General features: G+C 42.9%; 1 protein-coding gene across 2 annotated transcripts in view; it reads left to right on the plus strand.

The window, feature by feature from the left end:
- The first annotated feature begins 405 nt into the window (after positions 1-405).
- The window catches only part of CHN1 (chimerin 1), a 90,310-nt gene continuing 71,322 nt past the window's right edge, over positions 406-19,393 (plus strand). Inside the window, exons 1-2 of one of the 2 annotated variants that reach the window (XM_056496841.1) lie at positions 406-466; positions 669-790. In XM_056496841.1, the coding sequence (XP_056352816.1) occupies positions 685-790 (106 nt within the window). In that variant the 5' untranslated portion in view covers positions 406-466; positions 669-684. Of the gene's footprint in view, positions 467-668; positions 791-1,110; positions 1,305-19,393 lie in introns of those variants that run through there. The other variant, XM_056496842.1, reaches the window with a different exon arrangement.

A 19,393-nucleotide genomic window follows, 5' to 3' on the forward strand; every position in this document is an offset into this window, starting at 1 on the left:
CTGGCTCTTTTGCCGGACCGGGCAAGAGCAGCCCCGTCACGGCCGAGGAGGCACCGGTGCTTTCCACAGGCAGCTCCTCACAGGAGCAGCGGTGCAGGGACGGCCCCAGCGGCGGCCGAGGGCCGAGCCGGGGGTCCCGGCGGGCGGGGATGAGCCTGGAGGTCCCCGCGGACAGGAAGGGCCCGCGGGTCCCGGCGGGCGGGGATGAGCCTGGAGGTCGCCGCGGACAGGGAATGGCCCGGGGGTCCCGGCGGGCGGGGATGAGCCCGGGGCTCCCCGCGGACAGGGAATGGCCCGCGGGTCCCGGCGGGCGGGGATGAGCCCGGGGCTCCCCGCGGGCGGGCCGCGCTTCCCTTTGTGCCGGCGGCGCGGCGGCCGCGTTGCCATGGGAACGGTCCCGGCGGCCGCGGCGGGCGGGGCGGGCCGCGCGCGGCCAAGATGGCTCCCCGAGGCGGCGGGACGCAGCGTGAGCAGCGGGCGGGGGGCGGGCAGGGCTGCCCCCGGTGCCGCGCGTCCCCGGCCGCCGTCCCCCGGCCCGGCCCGGCCCTACCCAGCCCCTCCCCTTCCCCGCGGGCCGCGCCCGCCGCGCCCCGCCCCGCGGCAGCAAGTGGCAGCGGCCGCCGGTGCCGCGGGGCGCGCTGACAGCCCCGCGCTAACTTGTGTTGCAGGCGCGCCCCGCCGCTGATGCGAGAGCAGCCGCCGCGCCAATGCCAGCGCCGCGCCGCCCGGCCAGCCCTCAGCGCGCCCCGGGCCCGCCCCGCCGCCGCCGCGATGGCTCTGACCTTGTTCGGTGAGTAAAGCGCCGCAGCCGCGGCCCGGCGGGCGCGGGGCCGCCGCCCCCATTGTCTGCGGCGCTGGGCGTGGGCGCCGCCCGAGGGCCGGGCCCGGCCCCGGCACTGACGGCCCGGGGGCCGCCCCGCTCCGGCCCGGCGGGACCCGCTGCGGCGGCACAGCAAAGTTCGGTGCCTCGGGAGCCCCGCAGACGAGGGGAGCACCCCCGGGAGCACACGGGGCCAGCTGCCCGCGGCCAGCCGGTGCCTGCAGCCGCGGTCAGCCTGCGAAAGGAGGTTTTGGGAGCGCTGCTCCACAGCCTGGGATGGCGTGCTGCGAACCGGCTTGAGAAAACTCCAGTTCAAGCTGTTGAACGTGGGGGTTCTGCTAAGTAACGTTATTGAATTGGGCTTGTTTATGCTTCACATGCGCGGTTCTACAGCGGGCAAACAAACAAAAAGGCTTCGAATTGTGCCTGGCAACATTCGGTAAATGCAACAATGCAAAGGAAAAGAGAAATTAGTGTAACTAAGGTTAGTACAGAGTTCACAGGATAATCGGGATACCCTTTCTTGAAAGAACCTCGTGCACAGGTGTTTTCTAGTGAATAGAGGATGCGAAGTCTGTTCATTGTGTTTAGACTGTGGGTTTTATTTCAGATGTAAACAAATGGCTTGCTTTCATTCATCTCCTGATTCTTGGACTAGTACAATTTCTTAAAAGACTAAACCCAGGGGTTTTTTTATGTTTTCTTAAAAATTGACACCTGCTGTATTATTCTGCATATTGAGCCCCATCTAAGAAGTTTAGCACATGTTGCAAGATAGATCTCTGCAAATAAAACCTGTGCTGTATTGGATTTAGCTACAGTGCTGTCTCCCATATTTACATTTATTGTTCGAGTTTTTCAGGATGCAAGAGGTTCATGGGTTACAGTAACCTGTCTCTGTCATTATGTGCCTGGTCGTGTCCCTGAGTTCACGGGAGGTGCAGGTAGGGGGGCCCCGCAGGCTGCCAGGTGTAGGGTGGGGGTCGAGCTCTCTAACTTAGGAGTGAAATCGAACACGGAGCTCAAATGGCAGATTGGCTGTGTATGTCACATTGTATCATTTTGAATCAGACTGTAAGAAAATGCTTAGTTTGTTACATTGGAGGTAAATATTGTAGTTTTCCCTAAGAGAAAAAAAAATTTAGGGTTAAATACACACATTCTCCGTGCTGAGTGTCATTATAATCTTTGCCTGCAAAAATTAAGAATATTTTAATTTTAACTTTTAAAAAAGTGGCATTCCTATATCAGCTACTTTTTTTTTAACTCATGTGTTCCTTTTCCAATTTGCATGTGTTTTGATCGACTGCATGACATATTCTATTAATACAAATTTGCATTACAAAGTAACTTAGTGGTTCTGTGTGTTATCACATCTGTTGTTACAGTAAATGTCATTGATACATGTAAAAGATAATGAGTCAAGAGAAGATAGAGTGGGGTGCTCTGCTGTGTCTGTCTGGTTTTTAAACATTATTTTGCTGAGAGTAAAACCTCAGGATTGCACTCTTTTAAGAAAACAAAAAGTGAGAATCAACCACTGCAACAAATATGCCTCATAGGCATCAACAAATGAATGTGATGCCTTTCAAAAAGACTATGTATGTCTTAAACTATGAATGTGAGAGTGAGTTGTGTAAATGCAGAAACGAATGTGAGTGCAATATGTTTGCAGATGTGGTTGTGATTAATTTTGGTTGAGCTAGCACAGCTTACTGTGTTGCTGTGAGTCCTCTGAGCTTGCCACACTTTGTCTTAGCACACAACAAAGACAGACTACAACATGCTTGCTTTGAGCTTCAGGAACAGTGTTCAGCCTTTATTCTAAATGTTGGCTGCCCATGGATTGTTGCCTTTTCAGTTACTGCACTGGAGCTGACCCATAGTAAATCATTAAAAATATAATCCATAAAAGAGGGGGTTTTGTTTATTTCAAAATAACCCCTTACCAAAGCAATATCAGTGAATCTGAGGAAAGGCAAAATAAATGTCTGAATTAATGTATCTGTTTTAAGGCATTAAGCAGCTGTAACTGTACTATTTTAAATTCACATCTATCTTAGGTAAAATTGTCCTGAGCAGACAGGTCTCAGGGGAGTGGTTTCTTTGGTTCTGCTCACTCACGTAAGTTCTAGGCTCAATATTGCATTTTTATTTTTTCTAGCCCATAATGATATATCACACTGAACTAAATTTCACCATTCTCAGGCTGCTTCTAATAAGTTCTGCTCCAGAAACTTGTAAAATTTGAGATAAGTTTCCATGTCAACTTTGGTGGGGGAGAAAATTCCCCGTTTCCTGGGTCCCTTTCAATCAATGTGTACTTGTGTGAGCACAGCAAGGGAGAGGACAGGGTTGGGAAATGTCATAACCTGCTTTCTCCATGCTCTTGGGAGTGTTTTATGGCTCTTTCAGTGCATAGTCCAAAGACTCTGCTAGAAAGGGACAGGTCTAGAGACCAGGCTGGCGTTGTTGCAGATCCTGGATTAGCAGGGACACACGCTCATCAGGCGGTTGAACGTCAGGTCCTGTTGGAGGCTCCCCTTTGCCATTGTCCTCAGAGCAGCCCCACATTGCCTCAGGAGCACTGTCTGCAATTTGCACTTTTGAGATGGCAGCTTGAGACTCTTGGGAAAGTTGGTTGTGAGAAGAGTTTCTGGTATTAACAATGTATTAACAGCATTTTTCTACAGAAAACCACATAAAGCCTAAGGAATTCCTGACTTGCCCCTTTTCAGTTGGAGCTTATTGGAAAGATTGATGCAACAATAAAGTATACAAGGGAGGAAAACATTAAGACTCTTCACTTTATCAGTTTTAGTTATTTTGAAATTCTTTTCTTCATCTTGTCATTGTCTCTCACTCACGACCTTCCCAGATATCCTGTGCTGACAGCTGGCTGTATGGAAGATACATAGGGAGCTGCCCATGTTCCCTGGTGCAGTGGTACAGATGATGAGTGTGTTTGTGGTGTGGTTATGGGAAAGAGGAGTTCAGCTGCTCCACAGATGGGAAGAGGAAGAGCAGCCCCTGTTGGAATTAGTCAGCAACGGGAGAGCCTGGAAGCTGTTAGCTGGAAACATACCTGTGTTACCTCAATCATGTGTGTCATCCCAGCAGGGTTCATGGCTACTAAGAGTTAACACTCACAGACATATGCTGCGATTTTGGCCTGTTCAGGGCCAGGACTTGGGCTCCAGGATCCTTTTGGGATCTCACTCAGGATATTCAATGACTGTGTGATAAAGTTACAGCGGCAGAAATAGCCTGTTGTGACTACAGGTGGTCACCCATTTGTGCCATGCCTTTTCATGGTTCCAGCCAAGGTAGGGTTTCACCAGTTCATTGAGTTTGTGTTCCAGTGGCCAAGCACTTGGAATGCAAGTTTGATCTACGAGCGGAAAGCAGATCCTGCACAAAGACTGCATCATCAAAAGACTGGAAGACAGTCATTCTCTGAGAAGTGGAAAAAAAATTGCTGTCTGATCCTTTTGTTTGTTGCAAGTAATAGATGAAATAGGATTGATATCCATGTGAATTGCCTGTTAAGAGTTGGTGGGGATTTAGAAAATATCTTAGTCCACACAAAGTGAAAATGTGAAAATGTCTGGAACTTGAGCAGATGTCCAGTTCTAGTGCTGTTTTTCCTCCCACAGCACAGTCGTGTTGCCTTACAGAAGGTTGTGGTGATTACAGGTGTAGCCTCCTTTTTCTCTCTGGCTGTTTCTTGCTGCCTGATGCAGCAGCTGGAATGGTGGACAAGCCAGTGTCCTTCTCTGCCATCTCAGCACAAAGTCTGTGGCTGCATGCCCAGCCTTCGGGAAGCTGGGCTGAAGCCACTTGCCTGGTTTAGCAGAGAGGTGGCTCAGGGATACCTACCAGTCCTGCTGTGTTGAATCCCTGCAGGGTAGTAGCTTCCTAGTGACAGGAAGAGCAATCAGTCATGTTTCTATGGCTAGATTTCCTAAAGCCATCTGTTAATACCCTAAGATGTGAGATTGCACAGTGACACGGCTGAGGTGCGTGCTGTCATTCTACTTGGATGACTCAACTGTTGGAAAGATAACAAACAATACAGAGAGAAAAGGAGGGGAAGTATTAAGTTATCCTGCTGTTTGCTTGTGTCTTTGAATATCCTGAAAAGTGTTTAAAGAAAGTCAACATTGTACTTTGAAAGAAAAATAGTTTTGTTATGTTTAGTGCTTGTGAGTTGCCCTTGTCTTTTATGAATTCCCTTCCTGTTCATTTATTTACTCATCAACTCTCCTGTGTAAACAAAGAAAGACATTTCAAAACAGCCAGGAGAGATCTTCATGGACATATTTGTCATTAGTTATTCATGCTCTTGCCTTCTTGCTCAGAGCCTGCCAACGGATGAAAACTCATCCCGAGTATTGGTGGTTAAGAAATGAGAAGCAAAGCAATTCTCTTTTAATCTTCAAAGTGCTTGCACTCTGATGGGTGGCTACAGATGAATGGGATTAGAGACAGAGCTGTAGTCAGCATGACAGATACAGTTTTATAAGGAGATGATGAACAAGGGCAGTTTTTAGAGAAATCTTCAGGGAGAATATCAGAATAAAAGAAACAAGCAATAAACTGCTCCAGGCAGAAAGAGCAGGGAAAAAGAAGCCAACGATCTCTCTGTTTCAGGTGTCCATGCATTTCTGAAAGAGCACATAAATAGTAATTTGCACACTTTACAGAATTGCTTCCACAGCTGTGAGCTCTGATGTCATACTATACAGAATTAATTTTCTATGACTATTTACTATTATGGGTATGAAGTGAACCTTTTGAAATAAGTTCATCCATACTTGAAACACTAATTAACAAATTACTTTTTCAAGTTCTATGCATCTGTGATTACTATTCTCCATACAAACTGTGCTTACTGACTCGTGGCTGCTTCAAAAGGTGGGATATACTTATGTTGGTTCAAGCATGTATTTTCTAATTTGTCAGTCTTAAAGAGAGAAATTTTACTCTAAATAAATGTTTTCTTTGCTTGGGAAAGGGCATTAAATTTGAGAGTGCTTGGTTAGTACATGTACAGAGAAAGTAAGTGTTCTTCTAAAAAAATGGATCACAACAGGTAATGCTGCAGATTCTCTGTGGGATAGGAAATACTCAAAAATTAATCCACTTATTTCTTGTTTTGTGTGCAGAGCCTACTAAGAACAGGAAATAAACAGATCACCTACTATCCAAGTTCTTCTCTAAATTTGTGTATGTGGCTCTGGGCTATGGTTAAAATTTGTGGCTACCTGTGATTGTAAAGTTTACTGACAGACCCTCTTCACTAAAGAGTCCAGTTGTACCATAATATGTTCCTTAACTGAAGTAGGTAATGGAAGCTTCTTCATGGGAATGGGACATTTATAATAGGGCTTTTGTCACTACAGGGAACATAAATATAGAATGATATGGTACCTATCATGGATGCTTCAAGACCAAAAAAACCCAAAAGTAAATTTAAAGAATTTTGAAAACTGAAGAGCATAAGGTGAGCAACAAAGTGAATACATATCCCATGTGGCACTGCCTGTGCTAGGTCTTTTTCACCAGAAAAGCAGTGAATTGAAAGTGATCTTTTTAACCTGGTTGCAACAGATACTCTTGAAGTGGTTAGCCCTTGCATAAAATACTTGGGCTTCATTCAATACTGACAGATACCAAGTTAATTTTAGAGGACATTTAAGCAATTCAGCTTCTAGTCACAATGGGAACTACAAATAGTCTAATTAGATGAAACTATTTAGGGATATTAGTACAGTGTTTAGGTTTGTGGGTTTTTAAACATTTAAAAATGAAGGTGATTTGTTAAAAATTGAAACTACTTTAGAGAGAAACTAGAGCTTCCAACCCCCATTCATGCATCTGGGAGGAAAAGTGTCCAAGTGCTGAGAGTCGTAACAATATTTTCTCCTTGGTGCTGTGCTAACCCTTCATGATTTATAGAACCTAATTAAACAAATAAAGAGAGCAGGCTTGAAAAGGTTTTGCCAGCAATGCAATGAAAAGAAAAACCTGTATAGGATCTATTAAGTAGTAAACTGGTATACATTGATCAAAATACCAGAGAAGTGACACTAACAGTATAGATGAGGATATGAGTCATGGCTTCTCAGCTTAGTGCTTTAGAAGTGTGCTTCACACACTAGCTAGTACAAAATTGTGTTTCATGTCAGTTGTGAGTATTGTATAACAATCTAAAGAAATCAGATGTTTGAGGATTGTGGCTGAAACTGGTAAGGACGTGTCCAGTTGTGTGCTCAAGTAATGAATTAAGGTGAGATTTTTTTATTTTCTCCAAGGAGATGCTGTTATGCTATCATCAGCTCAGGCACATCATTGAACAGTTGCACCCCTTCTTGACACCAGCAGATCCACTAAGAATAGAGACAGTCTGTGTAATACAGAATCTCATCTGATGATGCTGAAGTGAAAGACACTCTGAATGTGAGGATCTGGGAAGCTCCTGATGTACACTTCACATTGGCCAAGGGCAGATGTTTCAGGTATAAACATGGAGTTTCTTCTATTTGTTTTGGACTCAGCTGATGTTTTTTGCTTTGTCAGGTTTTGGGGCTTTATTCTCTCACTAATTCTCTCTGAGAGGTCTTAACAGGTTTTTTTTTGGGTGGAAAACAAAAAGTTTTCCATTGACAGAAAAAACATCTCGGTGTCAAGAAAAGATTGTGTTTACTCACAGTGGCAACTATAATAATAGTTTAAATACTTCTCTAATCAGTAAGCTCAAAGCACAAGCCTTTTGGAAGACTGTGCTATTTTTGTTGAATAAGGGCAGATTAATCAGGATCCCCCAGGGGTGCAGACACAGGGAGCTGCTCTCTGCAGTCTAAGCTGAATGAGCATTGTTGGACAATTCTGGTTTTTCTGACTGTGGGGTGTAGCATCCACAGCTCAGGCTACTGAGCTGCTCCACCCTGTGGACAGAGACTGTACAGTTCTGCACATTAATATCTCCACAATGGAATGAAACAGACCTGAGACCTGGCCCAAGGGCACTTCTGCAGATTTTAGCAGATGAGATGCTTCCTCCTCCCTCATAAAATCATAAACTGGCTTGGTTATTCTTTCAGTGCCATGGATTGTATCTGGTTTGTACATCTTCACAAATGATGGCAGAAAATTAAAAACCATCTAGATGTTGCTTTTTTGAGCCTGTGTTGAAACAAGGAGAAGTGCCATTTAAGGTCTGTGAAATATTTGGTCTTCTAAAGCATTTAACAGTATAGCTAGGACTTGGTAATTGCATAACATCTGGGCCTCAAGCACTCCTGCTGGCCAAGCCCAGGAAGATGCTGGGAAGAGTTCCTGCAGTTCTCCATTCTGTTCTGGGGGTTTGGCTGTGTGTGGAGTGGGTGATTGGTCATTGCCCTGATTCTAGTCAGGGGGAGGGAGAAAGGTTGGTCACACCCAGCTGGGAAGCCAATAGTATTGCTGTGTGTGCAGCAGCCTCTGTGAATGTTGGCATTTGACAATTACTGCACACTGAATGAAAAAGGTATATAAAATGAAAATTATATATATGAAGTGATTTCAAAGCTACTGGAAATTGTGCACATAAAATTCTATTTATTCCCCTGTGAGTCTAATTTCTATGATATATTTTGGTACATCCATCCCTGAATTTATTTTCGTGACTTTATTAGCTGTTCTGTGATAAGCATCATGGAAGGGTGGTCATGTCAGGGCTGGCTTGCTTTTGGTTAAAATTTTGTTAATGCTGATAGGATGTGATAAAGTGGTCTGTTTTTCATGTGAATGAATCTTAGTCTCTTGGGAGAATGCATTAGGAAAACTGCATCCTCTGGTTGTGGATGTCTGAAGAAGTTGCAGGCTAGACCTTCCTGCTCTCAGTGAGCAGGTCACTTCCTTTGGGTCCCTGTCAGTTCTGTAAGGAAGCCCACTGTCACATCCAGCTGCAGGTGCAGGTGGCAGGATCTGCCTCTGCTGAAAACATCACGTGGTTGGGTCTGGACTCCTGATGCTGGTGGGAGGTGGTGATTTCCTCTCTGCTACAGTCCTCATCTGCATCTCCTTCCTGCTTCCTTCGATGCAAGAGCAGTCTTGCCATTTAAGAAGCTAAAATAAAAATACATTTTTTTCTGCTCTTGATTAGAAAAAGAATATCCCAAGGCCACTTACTTGTGTGAAATTTCACTCTAAACACAAAGGTAAAACTCTGCTTCCTAAATACTAGAGCTGTTTTGTTGCCCACTGCATTGTGGTGTGCTACCACAGCTGCAACTGTTTAAATTATATAGAAAATGCAATAGAGCATCATAGAATCACAGAGGGGTTTCAGCTGGAAGGGACCTTAAAGGTCATCTGGTTCCTAACACTCCTTGCCAGGGACAGGGACACCTTCCACTAGAGCAGAGCCCTGTCCAGCCTGGCCTGAACACTTTCAGAGATGGGGTAGCCACAGCTTCTCTGGGCATCCTGTGCCAGTGCCTCAGCACCCTCACAGTAATATATTTAATGTAGGAAAGTTTTAGAGTACTGCTGCAGCAATGGGTAAGGAGAGACTAAATTATTTTTGTGTGATGTAAATAGGGGACTGTGAACAAAAGAGAACAGTTCTGGAAAACAAACTCAGTGCCTCAGTGCAGCACCTGACCATTGCCTGTCAGGGTACAAGTCAGTCTCCTCAATGCTGAATTAGTATTTGATACACAAGCAGTCCAGAGCAGACTGCAGACTTTAAAAGTTGCTGATAATTATTTGGTAGGGCCAGTCTTCCAGTGTTTTTCAGCTGTGCTTTATGGTTTTCATGTGAATCTGGACACAGTATTTCAGTGGAATCTTGGATAATTTTTCATTTAAAAAAAAAGCTGAAAAGCTTACAAAAAAGCTTCAAGCAGGACGTACTTCTTCCTCACCTCTCTCTTACAGGCGGAATGTGCCCATGTGGGTTCATCCTTCCAATAAAGGAAGCATGATTTTGACACAGCAATTAATTCTACTGATTTCCTTTCTGGCTTTTTTTTTTTCCCCCCCCCCCAGTATATTTATAAATGCGACTTAACAAATGTTGAGGAAAATCTTCAGTGGTTTAATAGAAACATTTCCAGTGGTGAGCTCATGTGCCTGTGGCTGTGCTGTTGCTTTATTGCGGTGCTCAGGATGTTCCTGGCTGACCTGTGTGTCTGCCCAATGCCATGTCATGTCAAAGCAAGCTGTGGTCACAGTCCCCTCCCAGCTCCCTTGTGTGCCCCTCCTCAGTGGCAGAGCAGCAAGCACAGCAGTAACTCGATGGAGCATCTTGTATTTTCCTTATATTTTATTGAAATTGTTCTATACTAAGAAGATACCCCCACCCTTATCCACCTGCATTAGATCAAAGATGAGAATTTAGTCTTGCCTTGCTCTTTTTCAGGCTCAGAATTAGCTGGAGCTGAACTGTAGCCCGTGTCCTAGCTGTCCCAAAGCATAGTGAGCCCCAGGGTGGGACAGAGCATGCAGCACTCCTGGGGCAGGAACCCAGGGAGCCTCTGAGATGAGACTGCTCTGTCAGAGAGAGAGCTCACTCTGGCTAACTCATCTTGTTGGCTTTTTTTCTTGCTTAGTAGAAACGTCTGTCAAAAGCAGAAAGATCTTTTTTTATTGCTTTTTTGGTGCTTATGGTGGGGTGCTGTTGATGCTGCTGTTAGTCATGACTTTTAAATGTAAAAAACTGGCATCTTCCTTCTCCCACTGCTGTGCAAGACACAGGCAGGGCTTGCCATGTCTCAGAGCTGTCTTAGCATTTGCCCTTCTTTCTGTACAGAAATCCTGTGTATCACAGTCTCTGACAATTGCTTGCAACATTCTGCCTCACAGCAGTTTTCACCAAGCTGTCTCAGGCCAGGACCATTTTTAAATTCTAAAATGGGTTTTTGATCTGTCTCATCCCATCACTATCCTTGTGTCTGTCCATATGTGTTTCCCTGTGCTGTCAATTGCCACGAAAGCGTTCTTTTTATGAAGCCAAAGTGGGGCTGAAGAACCATAAAAGAGACAATGATACTGTTCCTTTTTTCTGTTTGATGTCTTATTATGTAGGACTAAGTCTGCTTTTCACTGTGGACATTTCCATGGGATCTTAGTTCCAGTATGGAATTTTGATATCTTAGAAATGCAGCTAATAATTGTTGAAAACCTGTTTAATGTAGTGCCAAGATAACATGAGAGCTGATAACCCATGTTTCCATTACTTATGGACCAATTGTCTTTCTTCTAAATAATAGAAAAAAAGGAGAAAGAAAACAATTTCAAAACAGAGACAAGAAAACCATCCGCTGTAGGGGGAAAGAAACATGGAGTTACCTGAAGAAGGACTTGGAGATTATCTCTTGAGCATCATACCAAGCTTTCCAGCTATTTCTCCCATTCCTTCAGGGCAGTACTAAATCTCTGTTCAGCTCTCCTTCCAGCAGCCTGTTCCCAGCTTTCCTGATGTGCTTTTCTCCTCCCAAACCCTGAAGGAGCTGAGGACAAAGGGGAAGCCTATGCAAAAAACCTCTCAGTGCTTGCAGAGCTGCTAAAGCCCCGTTTGGCTGTTGCTCCAATCCCACAGTGTGCTGGGTGGGGCAGGAGTGGAGCCAGAGCACAGCTTCTCCATGGACTGGCCCTGCTCTCTCTCCTTTGTCTGGTTCCTGCCTAGTGCAGCAGATGAGCCTGCCAAGGAGGAAAATCATTATGAAGAAGATGGATGTGATGCTATAAACAGGGAGTGGCTGTTGGGTGAAAAGTTTTCGCTACAGTTCTTTGGCTGCAGTTATAATAGTGAGCCATGGCATTGCCAAAAAGAAATGTGAAGTTTTCAGCTTTTCTACCTGGAGCATCCTAATTCATTTCTTTGGAGGCCTCTTGAATGTTTTATATGAGAACTGAGGAGGTAAGGAGTGGTACATCTCAGACTGGGGAGAAGCTCACAGCAACCAGAGAATGCCTTTTGGAATAAAAACTTTAATTCCAATTTTAAAAAAGGCATCCTACCGCATTTTTTCCATTTCCTGTCTCAGATACTGCCAATATTTTTAGGACTTTCCTTCATGGCACTATAAAAAACAATCATGATCCTGGGCAGGGGTACTTTAGTTGGTAGTTGCATCTGTTCTGAAAATAAGGACGTAAATGCAAACCATATTTTTGCCTGAGCAATGGTGTGTGTTATTGACAACTGTTTTAGAAAATGAAAAATCTGTTTGTAATATGAATCATAATAGGCTTGTTATAACTTGATGGTCTGGGAGTTTAAATGGGTCAAGTTTGAGGAAGGAGAAGCTACATCTATTTGACCATCTGACACAGTTGGTGAGATGTGCTTTGGAGCATGGGAGTCTGTCTTGATGCCAGTTGTAACAGCAGTCAGGAATCAGGTCTGCTCTTAATTTTCTCTGAAAAGCTCTGATTTTTTGCTTGGGCTGCTAATGGGTGGTTTGGTTTAGGGTTTTTTTTACCCCAGGAGGCTAATGAATGCACAGCAGGTATCTTGATCTGAAATGCAAGGGTGGACAACTTCTCAGCAGGTTTTTACCAAGAGATAAGGTGGCAGAGTCAGTCTTGTGCTCTTTTATTGGGGTTTAGCTTTTGGTAAAGCCACAATGCTCTACTTAAGGGTATGTTATAGAGTAGGAAAGTGAACTTATGTTCCTTATGTTGGTGTTGTGTGTGGAAAAACAAATCAAAGCAGCCAAGCAAACAGTGATAAAGCATGTGTCCCCATTCAGCAAATTAGGGCATTATGGAGTGGATGGAGGGGTTGTATTTCAAAAGGGCTTGTCCTTTTTTTTAGGGTCTCTTCTGCTCAACTTTGACTGGGCAGACTTATTCAGGGGAGAACAATTTACAGCTAGAAGACACTTTTATACCTTATCATGTTTTTCTTTTTCACTAGTAGGGTAACTGTTCAGAATATTTGTATAATCAAACTCCAATCAATATTCCCTGCTAGATGTGTTAGAGAAATGAAGACAAAAAAGTGTTTCTGTGAATGCCTTGAGGCTGTGGCTATAACAGTTGTCACTGGCTTGAAGTTATGGTAAAACTGATGTGCCCTTGTTAGTATTATTAATGTTTGGAAGAAGTGAAGCAAGAGATGGGAAATGAGCTTTGTCTCTGTGCAGGCAGACTTTTAAAATAGGAGACAAAGAAGGATTTGCAGAAGGAAAAATAGGAAAGGAAATGTCAAAGGGTAAATGTTTTCTCCTGTATTATCCCTTGCTATGGTTGGAATGAGACAGTATAAGAGCAATAGCCTCAACAGATATTTCTCCAGCCTTCCATACAAACTTCAATAGCCATGACCAAAACAGTGTCTACAAAGAAAACCAGTCTGGGTTTAAAAACAAAGAAATCTGATTGCAGTGTGAATCTTGTGTAACCTGACGTTACTCCAGATTTATAGTGGGCAAGAGATTGCTTTACTGATTTAAAAGACACTTGGAAAATTTTCCTATTAAATCTAAAACAGGCAATTCATCCAATAAAGGCTATTCCTGAAAATTTTGACCTTGCAAAATTAGTCTGAAATAGACCTTTCAAATAAGTCATAGGGAGGATGGGAAACTGCCAAACTCATTGATCCATCTCTTCAGGGCTGCAGACAGACATGGTCACTTTTGTCACAATGAATTAAAAAAAAAATAGACATGCTCTTTTTCTTTTAAATAAATACGTTAGAGAGGCATATTTGATTTTGACAACATCTTCAGCTGGGAGCTGTTTACTGTAAATTAGACATGTCAGAATACATGTGGTGGTGTGAATCAGAAGGTTACAGGAGAGCCTTTGTCCTGACTGTTGTTTTACCTGCACTGACCTGCAAAGCCATGTCAGGAAGCAATTCCCATCGTGTCTGGCTTCTCTTAGAGAGCAAAGACAGTGTTCCCAGTAATAATGAAAATCAGCAGCCTGTTGTCTGGAGACTGACATAGCCCCCTGGAAACAGAAAGCAGCATTAAATTCTGTCTTTATTAAATGCCCACAAGGTGGCACTTGTCATCTTTTTACCTCTCTGAGAGCCAAATTTTCATACTTCCAGCAACGCTAAGAAATAATACTAGATGTTTTGAAACTTATCTTAAACAGTAAGCTACCTGTGCTTTCATGGGGTATTTCCCCACCCCTCCATTAAATTACTGTCAAGAGAAAGAGGAAAAACAACTATGTTTTGCTTGTTACCGTTGCATATGTGAAAATTTCACCTTAAAATTTAAGGTTGATTTTAATTTTTTGGCTGTAAAGGGTTTAAACATTTTTTATTTCTCATTACTTATACAGTCATATGCCAGTATTTTGTCTGGCAAAGAGGTGGAAAAATGAATACTTGCTTCCCTTGCATTGGTTAAATGAAAATCTAGAAATGAATGATTTGCAACCTGATCTAATCACTTAGAGGATGAGTTCATTTCACTGCAGCAGTGCTTGTGATAAGCAAAATATTACTTCTTAAAATTTCCCATCATTCATAAAGAGGCAATAATAGTAGAACTGCTCATAAAAGGCATTGAACTCTGGCTGTTTTCAGTGGGTCTCTCATTCAACCCCATTAGAAACATTCCCAGAGAATTTATTGTTGCCAGATCAGACGTTTGTAGAACAGGATGGCAGTGAGATCCATTTTTTCTTTTCCCCTCAGCACTGATGTAATTATCAGAGCATGCCCTTCTTTAGGCCCCTTCACTTTTGCTGAGTGTGCTTTCTTGTCTCCCCCTTGGTCACATCAGAGAAATGCCATTAGCCCTTGTAGCTTTCTGGGGCATTGTTCACACTGACTTTCACTTAATCATTTTTTTCTCCAGTAATAATTAGAAACCTAGTTGTACTTTTTTGGAGTGGTAAAAGCAAAAGCACGAGAGGATGAAAGAGCAAATAAAAATAAGTTTTGCCCTAATAAAAATTCCTGGGGCAGTGTGTGTGATATAGTGCCATCTTGCAACTGAAGGGATGCTTTCATTATTGACTGTTTTCAGTGCTCAGAGCAGGGGATGCTCTGCTGGGAGGGTGAGCTGTCTGCACACCTCTGAGGTCCATTCTGAGCTCTAACAGCTGCCAGCATGTTGAACTGGGTGCCTGTCTGATGTCTTTTCCCTACCTGGAGAAGGTGGAGAAAATAGACAGTGGTTTATTTGGAGACTTTTGCACTGAAGCTCCTTACAGCATTGGTGTCTTAAGGAGAGCCTTGATGTGTCTGAAAGTTTTTCTTAATTCAAAGGAAATTGTCTGCCAAAGATAGCATTAAAGAAGCATCAAAGACTAGATAACATTGTAGAAGTATCAGTTATCATTGCTGATTGACATTCAGAAATGTGGTGCTTATTGCCTGGGGATCTTCCCATGAGCAAAGGAAATTCTGTGATGCCCTGGTTGTGAAACCCTAAGCGTTTTCCATATGGCCCCAGGCCATATATGCCATCAGGTTCTTGTCATTAATGTCTTTGTTTTAAGTCACTAGTAGAGCAACATTACATTTGGTTAACATTATTTATTCAATGACTTCTAAACCCTTTTTTTTTTTTTGTAAAATAACAGTATCAGTGGTTTTGTTTAAGAAAAAAGGAATATTCCAGAAAGTTGTGTGTCATATCTTTAAAAATGTCCTGTAAGCCCATGCAATATATTTTGGTCAGAAATAGTTTGTTGCCTCTTTGCTTTGGAAAGCTGAAGGCAGGACAGGATTGAGCCAGAGGATCATTTCCCTTTTTGTATTCATGTGAAGGACTTAAATGCTGAAAAAGTAATTGTTTCTAAGAAAACATCTCTTGCCAGGTAAGAAAGTGTGACCACAGCTTTCTGTCGTGTTTATTGGCAGCAGCTGAAGTGCAGCTCTGCAGCCTTTGGCAGCTGAATGTGGCACCCTGAGCCAGGGCAGGGGTGGTTTCTGCAGGACCTCCCTCAAGGGCAGTAGCCACGCATGTGACACCTGCTCTTAGCATCGGGGTCCTGCTCCTGCCCACCACCCCATTGCAGATTGTCACCTAACCCACTGCTCCTGCTAGCAGAGGGGTGCAGAGAGGCTTTGTGCAAAGAAAGGGGCATCCCAGGGTCTTGTCTAGGAGCAGTGAAGGATGGTAGTTGTGTGTCCCTTACTTCTTCACTACACACGCTGCAGACAGGGATGGTTTGGTGTTTTCTGCACTCTGCACCCTATTGCCCCTGTCCAGAAGCTGCCTGGCTTCATCTTCCCCTCCTGCTGCCAGCTGCACAGAGACTCCTGCAGAAGCTTCCAGTGCTGCTGCAGCCAAGGATCAGCTTCTCATATTTACCCTGAAACCATGGAGTTGTGGCCCATCTGGTTTAGTGCTGCTGCCTAGGGCAGTGGCTGTATTCATCCTCAATTAGCTCAGGGCTGTTTGAGTTTTATTTTGGTTGGAGTGTGTAAAAGCCCTCACTTCAAGGGCCTGCTTGGCTGCTGCTGAAAACATTTTGTGATGGCTTGAGCTTAGTTTCTGAAATGCGGTTGGCACTTATACTCTGAAAAACAGAGATTAAATGACATTTTCTGTTCAACTGTGCTGTTTTTTGTGGCTTGAGAATCTCACCAGCAAATAAATTACAGCTTTTTTTTCCTCTAAGTCGAGTGATTTTTTTAATGTGCATCCTTTGGGCATAGAAAAGGTGCTAATAAGGAAGATCTGGGGGCTGGAGACAAATTTTCTAGAAAATGCTTTTCAGGCACAAAAAGGAGTCTGTTGGCCATATCCACTGGGCTGGTCATGAATGTCTTCAGGGGCTAATTTTTTATATATGCTGCTGCCAAACAAAGCAAGATTAGCATCTTACAGCACATGCTTTCTGGTTAGTGCCTAGCTGTAGTTTAGGAAGAATGTTTATACTTTCTTGCATCTTTTCATATTTGTGACTTACACTATTCTTTGGTCCTAGACCAGTTCACAACATGAAATCAGACATTTTTTTTTTTTTCTCCTAATCATGTTGGTATTTGGTCCACATTGCTGAGAACTGGCCTCTTCCACAATGTTCCCCACTTGAGGCCTTACCTGTATTCAATAGAGATATTATCAAATAAAACCAAAGGTTGGAGTAAGAGCTGCTGTCTGAGCAGATAGATTATTATTTCCTCCCAGACAGCATTAATCTCTGATGTTAGAGATGACCAAGGTGCAGCCACTGACATGCAGGAAAAGAAAAACTGAATTTTCTACAGGAAATATCTCTGTAAGTCCTACATGGCTTTATGGGGTTACCATGCAGAGTTAAGCTGCTGCTGCTTCTCTACCCTTGAACTGGCTGATCTCTGGTGGGGAGAGAAACAGCCATTTCAAGCAGAGGTAAACATTTTTATTCTTTCTTTAAAAGGAATACACAAAGGCAAGCACTCTAAACAGTTTGAGGCAATAGTAACAGTTTTCATATCTGCAATTAAAATGTACACTCTGAAAGTAGTGCAGTTGTCCAAATTTATATAGTGGATAAAATAGGAGTGGATAAGAAAGAAACAAAATAACATAGGGAAATGCTACATTGTAATGTCACAATTAGTCACATTTGTGTTTATGGAAAATCTGAGATGTTCTCTTTGTGTTTGACTGTGTATGAACTTCTACATGGCTATGTGATTGTCTATGGCAGAAGCCCATTTCTGTGGAAGTGAGTATTTCTGATGGTCAGTCTATGCTTTTCAATTCTTAATTGCAGATGATTCATGCTCAAGATGCAAAGTTTCTTTCTTCTTTTTTTTGGTTTTTTTTGGTTTTGTTTTTTTTTGTTTGTTTGTTTGTGGTTTTTTTTTTTTTTTTTTTTTTTGTTGTTTTTTTTTTTTTTTGTTTTTTTGTTTTTTTTTGTGTCTGTGTATGTGAATTGCTCTAAGGAGGGCATTCTGGACCCAGAGAGCAATTGCCCACTGTGATATTTCTGATTTCTGACTGTTGTGCTGTTCTGGACTTTCTGTCCTTTCTGTCTCTGTTTTCTCCGCATTTAAGCAAATTGCAAGGAACCTTGGAGTAGAGACGAGATGAGACAAGATGGCTTGAGAATGGGATGCTGAGCAGATAGAGGGGATGGATAGGTGAGTCCTAACAGGACAACTCTGGGAAGCAAACCAAAGCACTCTTCTAGGATGAGGGGAGAGATCTTGCATGCAGGTGGAGATTGCTAAGGCTGGAGGAAGGCAAAGTCCTGGAAAAGAGAGGAGTGTGTTGTGAGTAAAGAAGCTGATGGCAAGCAAGTGCTGAGTATCCAGAATTTCTCCTATGATTAGAATATAAGGAAACCAAAGGTACATCTTCAGGAAACATGGCACTTCTGAATGAAACAAAGTGAGAAAGGATGAACCACTTGGATCATATAATCATCCTCAGGATTCTACATATGTGAACTGATGGCATTAAATATTGCCTGTAAAAACTGCCAAAGGAAGAACAAACACTGTCTGAGTTGCTCAGGGTAGGGTTGGTGTAACAACACTTGTCAGGAGCTTTATAGAAAGATGAAGAAAAGTGTTTACTGTCTTCCATGATAAATTTGGCTTATGAGGAATCTGTGTAGTTTTTAAGTACATATCATCTGCACTGTGTTTGTAGCCCAGCTAATTCTGAGGGAAAGTATCTGTCAGCTTGAAATTGGTCTCAGTTTGAAATTGCACTTTATGTTCATGGGCAGTGTCCCTGATCTAAAGTGTCCTTGCTGGTCACAGTGCCTTCATACGGGTAGGATCTCATCTGGACAGAGCTGATAGCATCAGTTCTCTTTGGAGAAGAGTAGCTTTAAGTTGAATTTCATCTCACTTAGGGCAGAAAATACAGTTAAGATAGAACCTGATGCACAGCTTGTAGAAAATTATTTTATCCTGGAAACATTTAGCAGAGCTGAGTTACTGTGAAAAAAATCTGAGAACTGACAGTGTAGAGTTTATTGCGTTAATTAGAAAGTGCTGCAGCATTAGCGAGAAAATGTATTTTGGGTTCCACATTTTCTGTGGGTTTTTTATCATGCCTGTAAGTGCTTTTCAGATGCCTAATTGGAGATGCTGTACATGAAAGCCTGTACTTTCTGAAAATCAGACCCTTTTCCTAATAATGAATTTCTAAATACTTTTACATGTATTAAACGGGACCACATCGGTTAACCTTTAAAAACAGGTTTGTTTAAAAACAGTTGTTAATAGACAGGGCTGGTGTTTATGCTTATTCTATTTCATCTAGTTTTAGTAACAGAAACATTCTTGCTCAGAAACAAGCACTGCAAACCCTCTGCTTCACTGTTTTACTGTGGTTAATGTTTGCTACTACACTTTAAAAAAAAAAAATCACAATAGAAATGACCTTCAGTTTTTTCATTACCTCGTGTGGGATGGCCTGAGGGTATTCTCACACTGTAAAGGCAATAAAGCTCACAAACAGATTTTTTTCCTAACAAAATCCTTCTGCACAGCTGCATAACATAAATCACTCCTTCCCATTTCTGAATGTTAGCTATTTCTTGTATGAAAGTAACTGCTGTTCTTGCCTGACTTTAACAAGGTTTGAGGTTTTTTGTTTGGCACAAATATTGTCACTTTTTAGTTTTATGACCATGATGCACTTAGCTTGAGTGTGA

The sequence above is a fragment of the Oenanthe melanoleuca genome, chromosome 7 (genome assembly GCF_029582105.1).
Source record: "Oenanthe melanoleuca isolate GR-GAL-2019-014 chromosome 7, OMel1.0, whole genome shotgun sequence".
NCBI lineage: Eukaryota > Metazoa > Chordata > Aves > Passeriformes > Muscicapidae > Oenanthe > Oenanthe melanoleuca.